Here is a 21,346-nt window from a genome sequence, read left to right on the forward strand (position 1 = left end):
GATTTTACTGAATATTGTGCAAAACTTTCATTATGAAGCAGATGCAATTTTGAGAGCAAAGTGTAATCCTTTAACCAGATATACATATGACCAGTCTGTGTGGCTAACACCATTTTCCTAGTTAGGGCTCAATATTGTTTGAAAAAGATTAAAGCATTCTGACCTACATGGAAGGAAATTGAATAATTGCCTTAATGGAACAATATGTGCAGCTTGAAACATTAAGGGGTTTGCTACATCCATTGCTTGTTCTCTTCATGGTTCTGGAGCAAGCTATCAGATAAGCCAGTATTTCCTGTTTACACATGAGTCATCTTTCCAAGCATATTAGGTTAGCTACACTAATATTAGAAAGGGTGCAAATAACCTTTTATTTTGAATGCTTGTTTGCAAGACAGGTGGCAGAGCTGGGTTTCTAAGCTTAATCAGTTCTTGTAAGCAAACCTGTTGTAGATGAGCAGTGGCATTTAGTGCTTGATAGCACTAAAATGCCTATTAATCTGTAACCTTAATTTAGCCTTCAAAGGGGGAGCAGTATTTCCTCTTCTCATTCACTGGAATACATTTTCTCCTCATGCCAGACCTTATATCTTGTGCTTGAAGATGTGAACAGTAATCTTTAAACTCATGTCAGTCATAACTTCAGCCTAACACTGTACATTTCAGGAGAAGCTATAGTGCTCTAGCTGCAAAAAGATTGTAATACTTCTATATTATTTAATTTTTGGAAACTTTATCCATGGAAACACAACTTATTAGGTTGAAAAATGATGCAGCTTCTTTTCAGATGGGAGGGGGAGAGGAGTCAAACAGTATGAAATATGGGCAGAGTGTGTTTTCCACAAGATATTCAGACCTGAAAGCCAACTTTATGATGAATGACCATTGCAATGCTATACATTTAATTAGGAGAGTGTCATTACACTCAATTAGCAGGGCTGCCAAATAATCTGTTTAATACTCTGGTCTTTTTTTTCCTTAGGGTTTTGCAGACAGCCCTCATTATGGTGATCACTTGAATGACAGTCGATTAGGGCCCCATGAAGGATTGTCCCCGACACCTTTCATGAACTCAAATCTGATGGGTAAGTTAGTAATTCTTTGCGAGTAGCCCCTCAAAGCCTCTTTGGTCAGAAAGAGACATTTTTCATCCCCTTGTCTAGGCCTGGCACATCAAGCATCTGGAAGTTACTGCATTTCTCATGGAAACAGTGGTTTGCTATCTAAGTCTTTCTTCATAGAGCAAGTTCCACTAAAAATGCAGCTTTCTTAACACTGGGACATTATCCATGATTTTGGAAAGAGGTTGAAGTGCCAGTATTTTACATAGCTGATCTAGAAAGCTATGGATAAACTGTGATTTCTTACAGTCTGGAAGACAAAGCACTTCTATAGGGTTACCATTCGTCCGGATTCCCCCGGACATGTCCGGCTTTTTTCAGTTAAAAATAGCGTCCGGGGGGAATTTGTCAATGTCCGGACTTCCCCCCCATGCAGAGCGTGCGGAGCTTACAGGGCAGCCGGCCGGATGGTGCCACTCGCATGGGGCTCCGGCAGCCAAAGCCCTTCCTCCACTTCCCCCCTCCTCTCTCCTGCAACTTGACACCACTCCCCTCCTCTCCCTCCCTCCCCCTACCCTGCATTCACAGATCGCCGGCCGTGGCCTCGGCCTCCGGCAGTCTGGAGCTCCGACCCTGCTCCCCTCCCCCGCTGTCGAGCGCGCTGCTCTGCAGCACAGTAAGGGGGCTGGGGGTCAGAGAAGCGGCAGGGAGGTTCTGGGGGGGTAGTCAAGAGACAGGGAGTAGGGGGAGGGTTGGATGGGTCAGGAGTTCGGGGGGGGCTGTCTGGGGGTTGGGGGTGTAAGGTTTTGGGCAGAGTACAGGTGGGGGGGGTCTCAGGAGGGGGCAGTTAGGGGACAAGGCACAGGGAGGCTTAGGTAGGGGGTGGGGTTCTGGAGGGCAGTTAGGAGCAGGGGTCCCAGGAGGGGACAGTCAGGGGACAAGGAGCGGGGGGGGGGGTCAGGGGGCAGGAGTGGGGAGACGGATCGGAGCAGTCAGGGGACAGGGAGCAGAGGGGTTTAGATGGGTCGGGAGTTTTGGGGGGGGGCTGTCAGGGGGTGGGGAGTGGTTGGATGGGGCGTGGGAGTCCCAGGGGTCTGTCTGGGGGTGGGGGTGTGGATAAGGGTTGGGGCAGTCAGGGGACAGGTAGGGGGTAGAATCCTAGGGGGCCAGTTAGGATGTGGGGAAGGTCTCAGGAGGGGGCAGTCAGGGGACAAGGAGCAGGGAGGCTTAGGTAGGGGGTGGAGTCCTGGGGGGGCAGTTAGGGGCAGGGGTCCCAGGAGGGGGCAGTCAGGGGACAAGGCGTGGGGGGGAGGGTTGGGGGTTTTGAGGGGGCAGGAAGTGGGAGGGAGTGGAAGGGACAGGGGCGGGGCTAGGGCGGGGCTCCTCCCGTCCTCTTTTTTGATTGTTGAAATATGGTAACCCTAACTTCTAAAGACTTGTTTTGTTTTTTCTGCTGCAAAGAAATTGAATATTTGTCACTCTTATGCACTTTTTGCAATATTTAGATGTCAGTTTCTAAGAATATAGAACACTGAATTGCATATTTTTGTAGGTTGTTCTCCAGTTAACACTTCATTGTTGTCCTTTCTCCTTGTTTGCTTGCACTGTCTCTTTTCAAACGTCAGTATCTTTGGTGATATTTGCATTTGATATTCTAGCAAAATTGAGATTGTAACATACAGTATAGATTCCTTTCAATATGCAGTGATTTACATACATACAGTAACTCCAGCTGTTACTGTTTCTGTGCCTGTGGTTCCCCCACCCTCTGTTTTTGAAACTGAGAACAATGTCAAAACTGCGAAGAAAGCGACACGTTATCAGTCTAGCTGTTAAAGAAGTTGGGTTTTTTTGCCTGGACACCACTATTGCTAGAACATTTTAATGTACTGATGGTTGTCTTTTCCCCCCTCTGAACTTGTGGCCTAAAAACATCAATTTCAAATACTTACTCTTCGGCAGAGCAATGTCTTGGGGCAAATGCTGTCTAGTTTGTGCCTTAAATTTAGAGATGGTTCTATACATTTGCTTTGTATTTGTAAAGTTGACATTGTTTTACTTATGTATTTTGTTTCTTGTGTATGTGACCTATTTTGTGATCTCAGCATTGTCCTTTTAAGACACAGCCATGGTAATCTAAGTGGATTAACTAAATCCAAATCCTGGGGTCTGCAATTTCTTTTGGAAATCTTTCTACTTTGCTCTGTCTTTGTTTACTACTTTAATCGTCTGCAAAGTGTAAAAGCAGACAAAGTCTGATAGCAGAATGCATCTATTGCTAAAAGCAGTTATCCTTTTAAATCTTACTTATGAATCTCAGAATATAATAGTGTGGTTTTAAAATAACTGTGTATATGTATGTGTATATATGAAAATATATAGTCCATATCACTAGATCAGTGGTGTTATATTTGAAGATCAGTGAAATCAGTAAAGTTTGCGGCTTGCTATTAACATGCTAGAGGACAAAGTTTTTTCCCTTATTGTTTCATATAACAAAATCAGATTTTTTTGCCTCAGGCTGAAAAGAGACAAACATTTAAATATATTTATGGCTTGAGCAAAACACCAATCCAAGGGTACATATGGCTTCCAAGTCACATAATTTACTGGTTTTGTTTGCTTTATTTCTGCTAAATTATTTTTTATATTTATTTATATTTATAGCAGAACTATATTTTGATTTGTAGTACAAAAGAGGGACAGACTGTATCCTCATGTTTTGTGTTGAATTACCCATTTCCTAAACTATGTAGAATTTTAAATAAGTGCAGAAATTATTGGCCTTACTGTATCATCCTAGCTTTTCAGTTTTACTTAAGATGACTAGATGATTCTATTAAACGTAATGGAATTATATCATTAGTACAGATTTGAGAAGAAGCCTCCATTGAGATTGCTTTGGAGGGGGAATTAAATGAATCGTAAGAGGTATGCATATCAATCACTTGCTTGTAACAGCTGTGGACTAAAATATTTTTGTAATGCATTACAGCTAATGCTTCTCATTGGTTTTGCCTCCATTAGAGCTACTGTCTTTAATTTCTGTCTGTCCGTAGAACACATTCTAAAGCTCATCTGCATGAATGTATACCCCAGAGCCATAAAATAGTGTTTAAAAATATGCCAGCAAGATTGTCTGTTTTGCACAATTCACAGAAAACAATTTACATTCGTTTTGTTTGCATTGCAAAGGTAAAAAGGTACAACTCTGGGTACCATGCCTCTTCATTGTGAATTTTAACTACCAAAGCCTAAAGTATCCTGGGGGAATTCTGCACTACAAAATTAAAAATTCTGTGCACAATATTTTCAATTTCTGCAAAATTCTGCATATTTTATTTGTCAAAATAGTACTATATAATCACATCAGTTTCAATTATTTTTGGTCCTTTATTTCAAAATACCTGTCAGCAAGTATGTCCGTAACAGTATAGACAACAAAAAAGATTCAGAAAATGGTTTTTTGACAAATAGATTCCTTACTAGGTATATTAATACAGAACTCTGAATAATAATTCATTAAACTACAATACAGAACCATATTTCCCATACACCCCAGAAGCGGTGCGAAAGGTCGGGGGAGTCAGGGATAACGGATGAGGTGAGGGAGAGGGAAATAATTGCTGGGAAGGACCAATTATTGGAGGTTTGTTGTGTATGGGTGGGAAAAGTATGGAACAAGTATTTTTTTGGTGGGTGTGGGGGGGGGAGAAGGCGGGTTGGGATTGTTAGGGAATGTCTCCCATGCAGACCCTGGCTGATCCCTAGCCTCTTCCATTCAGTCAGGCACATGGGTCCCTCCACCCCCACTCAGATACCCACTCCCCCCATCCCCATGTGGTCTTGCACCCTCTCCCCCTGTCCACATGTATCTCTGTGCCCCCACTCAGCCACCCCCTGTCCCTATGTGGCTCTGCACCCCTGCCGCGTCCCCATGTGTCTTTGTGCCCCCACTCAACCACCCCCCAGTCCCTGTGTGTCTCTGCACCCCCACCCCCTGTCCCCATGTGTTTCTGTGCCCCCACTCAGCCAACCCCCTTCCCCCTGTAGCTCTGCATCCCCTCCCTGCCCCCTGTAGTCCTGCGTCTCCATTCCCATTCAGTCCCTGTCACAGTCTGTCCTCCTCCACTAGCCCTTATGAGCCCCTGTCTGACCCCCCAGCAGCCCCACGCTGTCTGTCTCCCCATAGCCCCTGTCTCCTGATCTGGCCAGAAAGGCGCTGTGAAGAAGGCGGGCTCTTTCTCTCCCTAGCTGGTTGGGAGCGGCTGCTATGTTCTAGCGTTACAATGCCCTCTGGTGGGCAAAAGGTGGAACTGCAGACGTTATTTTCTGCTGGGAGCTGTTGCTGTGATCTATTGCCACAGCACCATCTGGCGGGCAAATGGTGGAACTGCAGCAACTTTTCAGCAGAAGTTTTTGTCTGCACAAAAAATTAAAAATATGCACAGCTCATTAATTATGCTTATGCGCAGTGGCACAGAATTCTCCCAAGAGAACTAAAGAGATGTTGAACACTAGAAGGAAATGAAAAGGTTACTTACACATGGTGAAAAGGATTTCATAACTCAGTACTGGTACCTGAATTGTTGGGCTTCTTTGTCTCTTACATTAAATAAAAATGAAAAATGAGATCTTTCAACTAAAGTTACAGTTCTTAGACTGTGATGTTAGATTGATTAGATAGGAAACCATAGGTTGTTCTTGGTTAGGAGAATCTCCCAAATTGCAGAGCCATTCTACCCACAAAAGCCAATCCATTTTGTGAGCTACTGTAGTTAGCAGTTGCACACATAAAAATGTGCATTTATAGCATAGGACAAAGTTATTCTAAAAGGTTTCAGTATAGACATTTCATGATTTGGAGAGGAAAGAAAGAGTTGCACTGAGAATGTGAGCTTGACATGCTTGTTTGAAAGATTTGACTAGATTAAAGGGGATTGTACTCTGAGATCTATGCTTCAAAATGGGTGTCTATTACAACATAGTAATATGACTGAAATAGTTAAAACCTAGTAGAAGGAGCAAAATCATATTTCACCATTGCTGTCAACACTTAAAAGCACCATTAAAAAGAAAGAATTGTATGTCAAGGGGATGTTGTTGTTTTGTCTATTACGTTCAGCCATAAGCATATTTGCCTGGAGAGATAGAGGATTATAAAGTACCACTGTCTTTCATGATGAAGCTCTCAAACACTTTAATGATCTTGTACATTGCAAAAGAGAGAAATTTTGTCTAACAAGAGTTTATAATGATTCAATAATGAACAATTTGCCACAGAAAGATGCATTTCCATATTCATTTAGATATTTTGAAGTGTTTTGCAGAGGAAATAAAGCTATTATTGTTGTATCAGTTAGTGTTCCTCACTAATGAATTCCAGAATTATCCTATTGATTTGTCAGTGTGAAAAAGAGGCCATTCCTTGTATTTCATGTGAAACTAGTGAATCCTCTTGGTACCTCTGTATGCCGTTAGTATCATATAGATTTGTACTCTACAAAATCAGACTAAAATATACGGGCCATAATGTAGCACTATTTAGAGCTAATCTTTGCGTATTCAGTATTTAATGTTTTAATTACTTTACATTCTAGAAAAATATTCACAAGAAAGTTAGTTCTTTTCGCAGTTGTGTGAGAGAGAGCCTTGTTAAACTGACCTCTGCTTGCACCAACATGCGAATTTTAACAGTATGCATGAAGGTCCACCCCCTTCTATGTTTGCCTTTTCTGCCTCTCCTACCGAGGAAAAAGGATAAAGGCAATCTATGTCCTCTATCCTGTGTTGATTTGCACTGTTCCTAACTCCAGTCAATTACATGGGGTTGCACATTGTAAGCATCATCACAGAATTTGGCCACATGTATTCAGTGGGGATGTGGGAGGCCGAACAGCAGATCACCCAGATAGTATCAGTGGTTTGTAGTAGAGAGGGATGGGTTATCCTTTCAAGTTGGGTACCATGCACTCAAACATTGCATTCTTGCCCTCTGGGCATTTCCTTAACGTTTTGGTGATGATGATGAAAGTCAAAGTAGAAGAAATACAGACTTATCCCATCTGGACAATTTGTTGGTTGGGGTGAAGTATGGAATTCCATGTGTTTCAGACTAGCAGAGTTCTCAGATACCTAGCTGTCCATAGGAATTTAGTCAATTGAGAGCAATGTCTCTGGGAACTTATACACCAGTTTCTACACGTGGGAATGATACTATGCAAAGCTTATAAAAGAGTTTCTTTCCCCAGATGTTTCCTGTGCTCTTGATCTCATCTTGTACCCTCACTAGCATTAGCAGGATCGAACTGTTGGGGTTATGTGCTTACTGGTTAATTTTGTGGGACCTGTCGACAGGGTACCGTAGGCATTTGCATATGAGCACCTCTCCTGCTGAATCAGTGACCCAGTCTCTCCTCCTGGCAAACTAAACTCTTGGTTCTTGTTAGGTACATTCATATCTCTATATGAGTAATCTTGAGAGATGGGTTTGGAGAAGGAAACAATGATTTCTCCCCCTCTCCTCCCGCCGCTTACATATGGAGGTGATAGAGAGGGAAAAGCCTGCTAAGTTGAGGAGTTATAAAATGATGCTGAGACTTAAGATCAAAATAACTTAATTGTTTCCAGTAGCACCCACAAAGTGTTAGGTGCTGTACAAACACAAAGATAAGCATTGTCTGACTAGATAAGTCTAGATGTGTTGAATTAGTGAACTGTGCTCCTGTCAGAACAGACTACATTCCCATGTGCAGGAAATTTCTGCTATTAATCTGATACTAGAATATTTAGGCAGTGTGGGATTTACTAAAGAATATAAGGTATCTTGTGATTAAATGTCAACAAGGACAATATCTGAAGAGAGACTGAAATACATACAAGAGAACTAAAAACAGCACCATCTACTGGGGAGGAGAGAATGGTCTATTTGGATTTGTTGCCGTGCAGCTTCCTTCACTGCTGAATCACTTGATGCCGTTGGATCACTCAAGGATGAATCATTAGGACTGGCAGAATTACTAGGGTTTAAAGGGTGAATGGCATGCCACTTGTTTTTAGGGTATTTGCTGTTGCCCACCTTTTTGGGATGAGGAGGGAAATTTACTGTCCAGCTGCTTTGGTTCTAACTTTGAATGTGTTCATTAAACACACCAAATAGAAAGATGTAGATGCTGCAATTTCCAAGATTTCGTGAAGCCAATTACCATGAAGTTTTAGAAGGTGCAGTCAACGTATCTACAGATGGCACTATGTCACAAATTTAAATGGGTGATCACCAGACAGTGGATTTTGGATTTATTCTGAATTTTTTTTAGAAGTTATTTAGCTATCTTAATGGACTTCTGATTGCCTCATTCTATACAGGTTTATGTGCATGGTAGTGTTGGCACCATTCTTGATTGCTTTATGCTTCTGCTGCCAATGTGTACTTTCAAATCTGTGAAATTAGTATACCTAATTTTTATTGTAAATCTGTGCTTTGGCTTACAAAGATTTAAGCACTTCAGCAGCCTAGGAAGAATAATGTGTTTCAAAAAGGAGCTTCGGGGTGATTTGGAACCAAATATGGCAAGTAGTTAAAATATCTCTAACCTTTTCTTCTTTGGTAGCACTCCAGCAAAAACATTATTTTTGAGCAGGTGATGTAAGCTTACTTTAGTAAAATTCTTTTTAGTAAAAGTCATGGTAGCTACAATAGTGGTGGGGAAAACTTTTTTTAATTAAGAGCAGCGATTAAGATTTGAATGACCATAGGCAGGTCAAATCTAGAGTTCTTACACAGTGCTACTTCATGAAAAGCACACTGAAGCCAGTGAAAACTTTGCCTGCATAAGTACTAAGAGCTGCAGGATTTGGGCCTGATACTGCAAACTGTTGCGCACCTGAGTAATCTTTGGGAAGTCAATTAAATTGTTCATGTGAGAAAGGACTACTCACAGTAACAGTTTGTAGGACTGAGCTCTTAAGTGCTTTAGTGTCAAGAAAATTGTTTAAAATGTACTTTTAAAATAGGAATGTAAAATACGAAACGGTTAACCGGTAAGTGTTAGTCTTACTGGTTAACCCCCAGCCCTGGGCTGGCCGGCCGGAGCAGCCCCAGTGGTCACAGCCCATCTCCCTTTAATCGGTTAACCAATTAAATGACGTAAGTTTAATCGTATAAATGGTTAACTTTTTTAACGGATATTTATCTCTATTTTAAAATAAGACCTCTAGATGAGCATTAATGTTGGGAACAAACCAGCAGGGCTTCTTCTCAGGAAAATAGCACCTCTCCAATCTGGAGAAGGTTGACAAAATAGTGGGTAAAGATGAATATAACTTAGGACTTTAAAAAAGCCGTTAGCAAAGTCCCTCACTAGAGGCTATTAGAGAAATTAAATGATTCTGTGGAGAGAAATGGAGTTCAACCATGGATTAGAAATTGGGTGGAGAGAGAACGAGAGGAGTAATAAATGGGCAATTCTCAAGATGGCAGAATGTTAAGTGTGGTGCCCCAAGATTCCATGCTAAGACTGTGCTATAGGGATTTGAAAAAGGGGTGAATAATGAAGTGACAAAATTTGGAGATGTCCCAAAATTATTTAGATTCTTCTGAAGTTCCTCACTGTCATCTGTAGTTTTGAATAACCTAATAAAACCATATTAAATGGACAGCATGATACGTGATATTCAGTAACGTAATGCATATTAGAAAGATTAATTTGAAGTCTACACTGATGTTACTGGGGTATAGGTTAGCTATATCAACTCAGAAAAAAGACCTGGATATCCTTGCAGGCAACTCCTTGAAAACTTCTAATCAATGTGCAGTGACTAAAGAAATAAAAGGGGGGATTGGACAGAAAATATTGGGATGGAAAAAAAACCCTGAAAATATTTATAATGCCATTTATGTAAACGGATTGTATTCCCTATCCTATTCCACCCTTTCTTAACTTACAAGAAAAAGGAAATATTCAGTAAAATTGAAGGGCAGCAAATTTCAAATTGTAGTAGGTCATTTAAGGCAATGTATAATTAACTTATGGAACTTATTTCCTCCTGATATTACAAAGGCCAAGAGGTTGGCAGACTTCAAAATAACATCCACATTTACAGTAGATGATTATAATAATAAAAAAAAGAGTATGCCCTCATGCTTTATGGCACAAGCCAACTACTAGTCTATCAGGTTAGGGGGAAACTTCCTCTGTTGACAGGTTATTCCCTAACTACAGGGTTTCTTGCACCTTATTTTTACGCAGCTGGCATTAATCACTGTCAGAGACAATTTACTGGTCTGATCTGCAATGGCTGTTCCTATGTGAAAAGTAAACTGCCCTAACTATGGAATGATTTTTAAGTAGAAACCTATTTATTTCCATTATTGTTGACCTCTGCATCTTGATTCTAGGTATGCATTTTAGGCTTTACAGTGCCCCAGATTTTTATGAAACTAAGAAATTGGTATGTCAAATTTATAATCTCTTACTGACACTTGGGTACTGATTCATCCTTCTCCAAATCTAAAATAAACATTGCCAACATTTTTGTAATTTTAATCCATACTGAGCTATTTTTAGTCATGATTCAGTGTTTAAAAAAGTACTAGTCTTTGTGTTCAAAGTTATATATGTTTGAGATTGAAACATTATTTTGGCTAAAACTTGTCTTTCTTGAAAAATGTTTGTTTTCCTATGGTATACTGACTTTATATGCACCATTGTGTTATATTGCTTGTTTAACGATGCAACAGAGTAACAAAAAATTGTCAGTTCCTAATTTCATTTTTGAGGTATCTTGATGTTCACAATAGAAAAGGAATTCATTTCTAAGCTGTTTCAGGCTTAAATGAAATGAAGGTGTTTGTTAGTTTCCAGGTAATTTTATATTTTACTTGTTTCTGCAACCTAATCTAAAGACTTTTTTTGTTTAAACAATCGTGGCTTTTTTTTTTTAATTTCCAATTTTTAAAATGTTTGGGAATATCTTAAATAAACAAACAAAAAGATTCCAAGGTTCTAGATCTTTAAAACATTGTTTTTAAGAAGAAGATTGTAATGATTCATAATTGAGGAGACCTCAGATTTGACCATCCTATTTATTGCTAAATCAAAGCAGTCTATCTGCAGTCTGAAGGATTTGAGAGCTGATCTGATATACCATATCTGTTGATACAGTTAGATTTCTTCCCAGGTATTATATTAAATGAATTCTGCTCACACCAAAGAATTGCTCTCATCTGTTTTTCATTTTCCTTTCATGAAAGCTAATGGGTTTCAGGGAAATTAAATTACACAGTCATTTAGTGACAGTGCTAAGTGCAGGGCATTTTTACCCTTGGGTTTTTGTACACAAAAGCATGCATTAAGCTTAGTTTTCCCTTCTAGTTACAGTAATATTTCAATCAAATATATTTTCTGGTCTCTTTTTGAATACAGTAGTACCTGGAGGCTTTCTACAAATGTAGTAGAGAATTTATATTCTCTACTCAATCCTCTGGTATTGTCATTTGTAGCAGGTGCCCATCCTTCTACTCCCCCTTTTGAGATTTTTTGCTTCCTCCTAGTTAGCAGCTGTGGCAATGGAAGTACTGTATCCGTGATTGTCATCAGGTGATCAGGTGTGGAATCTGTTAGGCAGAACTTGCAGGTCACAGGTGTTTGTCATACTGATCTTTGTCTATGGTACAGCTGCTCATAGCAGTCTTTACACTAAGCTACCTTGCTACCCTCAGCAGTTTAAGGACACTGTATTTGCATTTTAAAGAGGTGGGGGAGTGAGTAGGTGCTGAATATGCATTTGTTGTAGCTGTGTTGGTCCCAGGATATTAGAGAGGCAAGGTGGGTGAGGCGGTATCTTTTATTGGACCAACCTCTGTTGGGGACCTGAAGAAGAGCTCTATCCAAGCTTGAAAACTTGTCTCTCTCACCATCAGAAGTTAGTCCAGTAAAAGATATTACCTCACCCATCTTGTCTCTAGGTGCTGAATAGGGGTTGTTTGTTTGTTTTTGTTCCCCACTGAATATTCAGATGTTCTGAAGGGACTTGGAATGTTTTAAAATAATTAATCTTAATGACTCTGCTTGGCATAGTACAATTATATTAAGGTTTATTTGTTACGTACAATCTATATATTAATGTTGGGAGTACACCTTGAAGTTTTTTTGTTCAAATGCTGTAGCTCTGAGGACTGTGAAACAAAGCTGAATAGTCTTTGACTTCACAAAATATGACGATTCCCTTGCATTGTAGCCCAGTTTTAGAAAATGGCATAAGAAACTGATCCTGCAACCACTTTCTCACTTGTCCCATGGAAGTCAATATTTGTGCCAACTAAAATGTTTTAATGGGAGCACGGATGTGAATCATAAGTCTCCACTTCAAAATAAATCCCCAAGCAAACCTATATGTTGAAATGTTGCACAAGGACAAAAAGACCTTATGGGATCTCCTCATCAGTCATTCATGATGCCTCCGTACTTCAACAGCCTTTTAAAAACATCTCTCCTAGCAAGATTAGAGTTGTTCCAGTCCATTGTGGAATTCTGAACCCTGGCAGTCTGAGTGAGGTAATGATGATGGAATGTGTCATTGATTTTATTGTATATTAATCAGAGAAAATAATTTAGTATAAGAGGCTCCAACATTATTAACAAAGCTTCCTATACAAATATTTTGAATTGCCAATCTAGGAATTTAAGTGTGTACAGCTTTATATAAAAAATAACATGAGGAGGATAATAATTCTGATAAATCTGGTTTGGATTAAAAAGATCCATTTTAGTTTTGGTTGTAATTAAGGTTAATGTAGTCTGATCTGCTCCAGGTAAATTGTGTGTCAGTAGTAACATAAAACTCCATCAACCCTAAAAGGGGGAATAAATAGTACTTGGACGAAATTTTTAAATCTTGCATTTCCTCATTGTTACAACATGTCAGTTTAACTGGCTGTAGGGTATTTTTATCTGTTATGAGGCTCATCAGTGCATGAAATGCCGAAAGGGTATATTTCTCTCCTGTGACTCCTGCCATCCCTGGGCACTTGTAGATGTGTTCCAGTGCATGGGATCAGCTGGGTGAAGCTGTAGTATTTTAAATTTCAGTCTGTCTGAAGGCGCCATGCTCCTTTCTAGCGAGAAGGGAGGAAAGGATAATTTTTTTGATTCGATACTAGTGATGTAACTACCCCATGAGGCAGTTGCTTAGAGATCTACATAATAACTATTATCCTTCCAAACAGAAAAATATGTAAAGCTTACTGGTGATTCAAAGATAATTTCATAATCCTTTTTTATATCTTGCCTTTATTTTTTCAATAAAGATGTTTTGGCTTTCATCACAGGTACATAAAATTCATTTACTTTTCAGTCTTATTCATTCAATTTTTTTTTCATTTTCTGTGCATGTTATTGCAGCCTGTCAAATTCCAACTGTCTAATATTTTAAGTGTTTTAGCCTACGGGCTTGTGTAGGCTAAGTTTACATGTAAGTTAGGGTGTGAATTTATAGTGCACTAGGTACTCTGCACTAACTCCCTGTGTGGACAGTGCACACAAAGTGTTCCTTTGTGTGCTTTATTCTACTATACTTCAAAGTATTCGAAGCTAAACTGCCTGAGCGCTCAGTAAGAATGTCCACACAGGGAGTTAGTGCAGAGAGGCTATTGCACTGTAAATTTACACCCTCGCTTGCTGTGCACTGGCTTCCAATGTAGAAAACTACTACTCTTTAGTAGTAGTTAATAGTAATTGTTTTTTAGTGTAAATAGTAGTTGGGGGTAAGGGGCTCCTCCTCTTCCCTCCCTCCTGGTACCCGGACTGATGCCTAGGTCTCCGGGTTTCAAACCGTGCTCGGCCTGCCTTAAGCCGATGCCTACGGGAGACCTCCACGACTCCTGTTTGAAGTGCCTGGGGGAATCCCATCAGTCCGATAAGTGCCGCATTTGCAAGGCATTCACGCCACGGACTAAAGGAGCGGGACTTTCGCTTGAAGCAGCTCCTTATGGAAGCAGCACTTAGCCCGATGTCCTCAGCTCTGCGCCGAGACCCGGCGCCGACCTCGTCAGTTCAAAGCGTGCCTTCGGCACTGGAATGGTCAGCACCGTGTCCGGACATCGGCAAAGACTCCCGACACCTGTAGTGGACATTCTCTCGGCCCCTACTAGAGGAGGGCAAGAAGGCATCCTTGCAAGCCTCAATAGATGCGGCAGACTCGGCGGCTAGGACTCTAGCTTCGGGCGTAGCTATGCACCGCATCTCGTGGCTACAGGTCTCCGGTCTCCCACCGGAACTCAAGCAGACTATTCAGGACCTACCCTTCAATGGCCATGGTCTGTTTTCGGACAAGACAGACTCCAGACTTCAGAGTCATCATGAGTTCACTAGGCATGCATACCCCGGTGAGGCAACGTAGGCCCTTCCGACCCCAACCCCAGCACACCTACCCTAATCCCCGGCCGAGTCAGGACTTCTCTAGAAGATGCAGCCGAGGTGGTAGGCAGAGACAGTCTGATCCTCAGACAGGCCAGAACCAGCCCCCCCCCCCCCCAACCATCATCGGGGTCCAAAATTTTTTTTTTTTTTGAAGGTGCGCCTGAAGGCGGAGCACCAGGATCCTTGCCTGCCTTTCAACAGCCGCCTCTCCTATTTCGTCCCTGTGTGGTCCCGTATAACATCAGACTGCTGGGTCCTACGTATGGTGGAAAGTGGATACTATCTTCAATTTGTTTCCCCTCCCCCTCCCTCTTCAGGGACCCCTCTCACGAGCAACTCCTTCTACAGGAGGTGCAAACACTCCTAGCTATCGGAGCAACAGAGGAGGTTCCAAGGGAGCTGAGGGGCATGGGGGTTTTCTCACGTTATTTTCTAGTTCCCAAGGCAAAGAGCGGGCTATGGCCCATCCTGGACCTGTGCGGACTCAACAAATTCATGGTAAAGTTGAAGTTTTGCGTGGTTTCCCTGGGGACCATTATTCCTTCCCTGGAGACTGGTACGCCGCCTTTGACATGAGGGACGTGTACTTCCACATAGCGATTTACCCGCTGCACAGGCGTTTCCTTTGTGGTCAACCAACAACCCTTCCAATTTACCGTCCTTCCCTTCGGCCTATCCACGGCACCAAGGGCCTTTACAAAGGGCTGGTCTACACTGGGAGGGCGGGGGAGATAGATCCAAGATACGCAACTTCAGCTACGCAAATAGCGTAGCTGAAGTCGAAGTATCTTGGATCGAATTACCTGGGGTCCACACAGCGCGAGATCGATGGCCACGGCTCCCCAGTCGACTGCGCTACCGCCGCTCGCTCTGGTGGAGTTCAGGAGTCAACGGTGAGCACGTTTGGGGATCGATTTATCGCGTCTTAAATTGATTGCTACCCGCCGAAATGGCGTGTAGTGAAGACATACCCAGAGTGCATGGCCAGCATAGCTGCCTCACTCCGTCGACATCGGATCCAAGTGTTTCCGTACCTCGATGACTGGCTCATTCGGGGTCGCTTCAAGGACCAGGTGCAAACTCATGTTCAGTTCACCATGAGCTTGTTCAGACAGCTGGGTCTGCTGCTCAATCTCGAAAAGTCCACTTTGGGGCCGACCCAAAGAATAGATTTCATCGGAGCAGCCCTAGATTCAAAACCTGCCCGTGCGTGCCTACTGCACGCCCGCTTCCAGTCCATGGCGAGCATTATCCATGGCCTCCAAAGCTTCCCGACCACGACAGCACTCACGTGCCTTGGTCTCCTGGGACACATGTCATCTTGCACCTTCGTGACCAGACATGCCAGACTGTGCCTCTGTCCATTTCAGGCCTGGCTCTCAACCGTATACTGCCCAGGCCGGGACAACGTGGGCACAGTGGTCACGGTACCGCAGGAAGTCTTAACCTCCCTGGTCTGGTGGCTGAACCCCAACTCAGTATGCGAAGGGGTACCATTCCATGCCCCGCAGCCCTCCCTGGTCCTAACCACCGACGCATCATCTTTGGGGTGGGGCGCCCACCTGCAGACCTTCGCACGCGGGGCCTTTGATCTACACAAGAGATATCCCTACACATCAACGTATGGGAGCTGAGAGTGGTGTGCCTGGCATGCCAAGTGTTCCGCAAGCACCTTCAGGGCCGTTGTGTTGCTGTTCTTACAGACAACACAACGGCCATTTTTTATATCAACAAACAAGGGGAAGCGCGATCGTCCCCCCTCTGTCAGGAAGCCATTCACCTGTGGGAGTTCTGCATAGCCTACTTGATCGACCTAGTGGCGTCGTTTCTCCCAGGAGTCCAGAACACCTTGGCGGACCGCCTCAGCAGGTCCTTCCAGGCTTACGAGTAGTCGATTCACCCGGATGTCATCCACTCTGTTTTCCGGAAGTGGGGGTTTCCCCAGATAGACCTATTTGCCGCACGCGAGACTCGGAAGTGCCAGGTGTTCTGCTCTCTCCAGGGACGGTCCCCTGTCGGACGTCTTCCTGATACCGTGGAAAGACCACCTATATTACGCCTTTCCTCCATTCCCGTTATTCCACAGGGTCCTTCTCAAGTTGTGCAGAGACAGGGCCCGTTTAATTCTGATCACACCGGCGTAGCCCAGGCAGCATTGGTATACCACTCTCCTCGATCTGTCGGTGACCACCCCAATCCCACTTCCGTTGTGGCCGGACCTGATCACTCAGGAACACGGATGACTGTCATCCAGAACTACAATCCCTCCACCTCACAGCTTGGATGCTGCATGGCTAACTCAATCTGAACTGCGTTGCTCCCGCTCGGTGCAGCAGGTACTTTTGGGTAGCAGAAAGCCTTCTACGAGGTTGTTTTTCCTGCTGGTGTGCTCTGGGCAATACTGCCCCCCTGGAGGCGCCAGTACCTACCATCTTAGACTACCTCTTGTCCTTGAAACAGCAGGGCCTGGCAGTTTCATCCATCAGAGTACACCTAGCAGCGATTTCGGCCTTCCACCCGGGCGAAAATGGGTGCTCGGTCTTCTCCAATCCCATGGTCAGCAGGTTCCTCAAGGGACTAGAATGTCTGTATCTGCAAATTCGGCATCTGGCCCCTACGTGGGACCTCAACCTGGTCCTATCCAGACTCATGGGTACCCCGTTCGAGCCGATGGCCACCTGCTCGCTCCTGTACCTTTCCTGGAAGACAGCCTTCCTCATAGCTATCACCTCGGTGAGATGTGTGTTGGAGCTTAGAGGCCTCACGTCGGACCCACCGTATATGGTGTTCCATAAGGACAAGGTACAGCTGCGACCACACCTTGCCTTCCTTCCTAATGTGGTGTCTGCCTTCCATGTCAACCAAGACATATTCCTTCCGGTCTTCTATCTGAAGCAGCACGCTTCTTGATGAGAACAGCAACTGCACTCCCTGGATGTTCGCAGGGCCCTCGCCTTTTACATCGAACAAACAAAACCTTTTAGGAGGACGACCCAGCTGTTCGTAGCTGTGGCAGACCGGATGAAGGGCCTTCCGGTCTCAACCCAGCGCATCTCGTCCTGGATCACATCATGCATCCGTGCGTGCTATGACTTGGCTGGCGTCCCAACTACGCACCTTACTGCCCGCTCCACTGAGGCTCAAGCTTCGTCCTCCGCATTCCTGGCTCATGTACCCATACAGGAGATCTGTAGGGCAGCAACTTGGTCATCGGTACATACCTTCGCTTCCCACTATGCGTTTGTCCAGCAGTGACGCGGCATTTGGCTCAGCGGTTCTGCACTCTGCGACATCTCACTCAGACCCCACCGCCTAGGTAAGGCTTGGGAGTCACCTAATTGGAATCGATATGAGCAAGCACTTGAAGAAGAAAAGACGGTTACTCACCTTTGTAACTGTTGTTCTTCGAGATGTGTTGCTCATATCTATTCCAAACCTGCCCTCCTTCCCCTCTGTTGGAGTAGCCAGCAAGAAGGAACTGAGAGGTCGCTGGGTCGGCTGGGGTATATATCCGGCGCCGTAAAGGCGCCACTCCAGGGGGTGCCTCAGCCAACCCACCGAGTGTTGCTAGGGTAAAAATCTTCTGACGATTGTGCATGCGGCGCGCGCGCACCTAATTGAAATGGATATGAGCAACGCATCTCGAAGAACAACAGTCTTTTTAGGTCACACTTTCATGGTTTTGTTCTTATCCCTCTTCTTCCTCCCCATCTCCAAAAAATATTTTTTCTGTGTGAAGGCAAATTATTAAATAACCGCAATGGCAGAAATTTGTACATTTTATATTAAATTTGATTGAAATTTGTTTTATTTTGATATTTTTTGCTATGTTAAAGATTGGAAGGGCAAGAAAACTGATAGAATTTTGGGACTGTTGATCTTGATGTCTTTAAGGGAAGTAATGACCTTTGAAGGTGAAGTGCAGAGTTAAAGGAAAAAACAATGAATTGATGGTGGGGTGGAGGGAGGAGCATTCATCATAGAAAGAGGTTAATATAATGCAGTCCGAAGTTCTTTCTTTAACTGCACAGGAAGATGCTTTGTTTAGTTAGATTAGGAACCAGGGAGAACTACAGAGACCGGTCTCTATCTATTATCCTCAGTAAAGAATCCCCTTTATATTTATCACACGCAAGTCTTGCCTCTTTATTTATTTGGAGGGACTGTACAGTTAACAAACCTGTTCAAAATTATCCTTGCATCTACTGGCTTGCTAAGAATATGCCAGATTCAGTGCATTTTTCCTTGACAATGTTGATACTAAAGGACTCATTGCAACCCATAGTATCTGGTGTCTCAGAATGCTGCCTCCTGGGATATGTTTGTGAACCAGGAAGTTCAAGAGAATTTAGCTTGGGGTGTTGGATGGGAAGTTTTTTTTTTTTTTTTTAAGCATTTCTTTTCGGAGAGCTTCCCCTGCCTCTGTTAGTGATGGGGAGTCTGTACACTGATCTGGGTAACTGAATTTTGAGTGGAGATGGGCAAAAACCAGAACTTTAGATTCAGATGTTGAAAAATTGGATTTTGAATTTTGCAGCTCAGGATCACCCTAACTTTAATCTTCCCTTTGCAGATCATACTTAATAAATATACTATCCTAACTAGTTTTTACTCTGTGGATTACAGGATAGATGGCTACTCCTCAGAACCACAATTCTGAACAACGAGGTTCCTTTCAACGTTAGCTATCTTCATTGTTACATTGTATTCAAAAAGGGGAAGGAAGAAGTAGGTTTATGCCAGAATAGAGCAGCGGTATTTGGAACTGTCTGACTTAGCAGCGAAAGACAGAATAGTTCATTGACATAGACAGCAATTATATGAATTCAAATAAATTTGGATCCCTTTACTTGATATGTTTTGGGTAAAGAAGGCAGAGAGAGCTCAAATAATGTTTCACCTGATCTTGTTGCTTTTTCCCTTTTTTGACTATTCATATATTTTGTTATCCCCACCCTAACATGTTACAACTGTGTGGTATTGTCTGATTTTGAATTGTGTGGTCTTGCAGCTTTGACAAGTTATAGAGTTGTATAATTGTATTGGATATCCTATGAAATGTTCCGTATTTGGTAACACACACAAACAGTAAGTTGTTTACAGTTTTGGATTTTTTATTGTTTGTTTGTTCTTTAGGAAGATTAATTTTAAAAATCCCCATAACGGACAGGAAAAGAGCATGGAACAAAATTATTTTTGAAGGCAGCTGAACGCCTGGAAGCCAGCAATTGTATGCACAGTTTTTAATTTCAGAGAATTTAACATTTTCATCTGTTTGTTTATTTATTTGCTGTAGTACCCAGACACACTAGTCCGGATCAAGGCCCTATTAGGTTAAGTAACATACAAACACAAAGGTGAACACAGTCCCTGTTCCAAAAAAACTTACAATCTAAGAAGATAAACAATGGTTGAAGGACTGAGGAGATAGAAACAAATATATGTAGTCTATACATATATAATAATGCTATTTCTTGGTACTGCAATTACATAAATGTTGACTCTTCCTAGTGGCCCTGCAGCCTCTAGCCGTCGTACATTGACTGATTTCTTGCTGGTGTGGCCGAAGTGGGTCTTGGAGATTTGGAGGAGTAGAAGATAGTGGCTAAACAGACCTGTTCAGAGAGAGTCTACAGTTTGAAAGGGTTGCATGAAGGAAAGTGCAAAGAAATCCTTGGAAGAATCAGACTAGTGGGAATAGAGGCTGACTTCATCAGCAGAGCGGTAGAAAGAACAGGCTGAGACAGGTGGCCTGGTAAGGAGCGGCAGAATTGTGAAGGACCTTGAAGGTTAGGGCAAGAAGCTTGAACTTGATCATGTTTTAAAATTTCTCAGTTATGGATACCCTATCTGCAACCTTACCATTAAAGAATTTTGTCCATGCATGAGATAAAAATGTAAAAGTTGCATTTGAAAGATGTACCAAAATGGGTTTTGATTTACACTGTTAGAATGTAATTGACTGTTAAACTCACAGAAGAGTGCTGATCTGTTGAGCAGAATAATATCTTTTAGAAGAGCTTTTGTTTTTAGTTCTAGTCCACATTATGAATACAATGGAAATATCTCTGTGGATGTTAGACAATAAATAAATATAAACAAATGATTTCATATTTGCAAGTTGAGTGTCCATTAAAATACACACTATGTTAGAGCGTGAGGAACATCAAATATTCACAGTAATTGAAGTGGCACCTGGATTAGAGAAGGTGGCATTCTTTCAGTTGTGAATAATTTTAATTGTATATTTCATTGTGTTGTCAGTCACATAGAAGCCAGACATAAGTTAATGCATGTAAAGCAGCGGTGGTTAGTTGACTTTGGGATCTTTGCTTAGCATCTGGCAGGGAAGCAAGAGAGTGAATCAAGAAGGACCACTGTTGAATTTTGGAGTTGGGATAGGATTCAGGCTTGAAAGTTGGTCTCTAATTAAGCAGCCTTTGTGAGCACTACTTTAGAGTCTAGCTTTCTCCTAGGATCCTACTAGTGGCAGCCTGCAGTTGGCTGCCACAAATTCTTTACCCTATAGTTGGTCAAAAATTCTTATCCTGTACTTAGATTGTAAACTCTTTGGAGTAGAGACTTTCTCTGTTATGTATTTGTGAAGTGTCTAGTACAATGGGGCCCTGATCAAGAATGGTGCTCGTAGGAGCTACTGCAAAGTAAATAATATAAGACCTCTTAGTACCGTACTTCTCTCTCTGATTTTGTTGGACACTGAGAAGGGGATGTACCACAAGCTTCAAGAGTAATGTGTGACTCTTTAATGCTGTTCCAAACCTCAGTACTGAACTCTAAGGTCAGCAATAAGTACTTTAGTACATGACTCATCTCACTCATAAGTGAGAATTTTAGTGTGTGTGTGTG

The 21,346-nt window shown here is 42.6% G+C and overlaps 1 protein-coding gene across 18 annotated transcripts in view; it reads left to right on the forward strand.

Annotated features, from left to right (window-relative positions):
- Positions 1 to 21,346, forward strand: part of TCF12 (transcription factor 12) — a 304,994-nt gene that overhangs the window by 137,439 nt on the left and 146,209 nt on the right. For 15 of the 18 annotated variants that reach the window (XM_042853875.2, XM_042853876.2, XM_042853881.2 and 12 more), the window contains one exon: positions 983 to 1,085. The exons of the other annotated variants lie outside the window; for them this stretch is intronic. In XM_042853875.2, the coding sequence (XP_042709809.1) occupies positions 983 to 1,085 (103 nt within the window). The remainder of the gene's footprint in view (positions 1 to 982; positions 1,086 to 21,346) is intronic. 18 annotated transcript variants of the gene reach the window in all.

Source organism: Chrysemys picta, chromosome 10 (assembly GCF_011386835.1).
Source record: "Chrysemys picta bellii isolate R12L10 chromosome 10, ASM1138683v2, whole genome shotgun sequence".
NCBI classification, from domain to species: domain Eukaryota; kingdom Metazoa; phylum Chordata; order Testudines; family Emydidae; genus Chrysemys; species Chrysemys picta.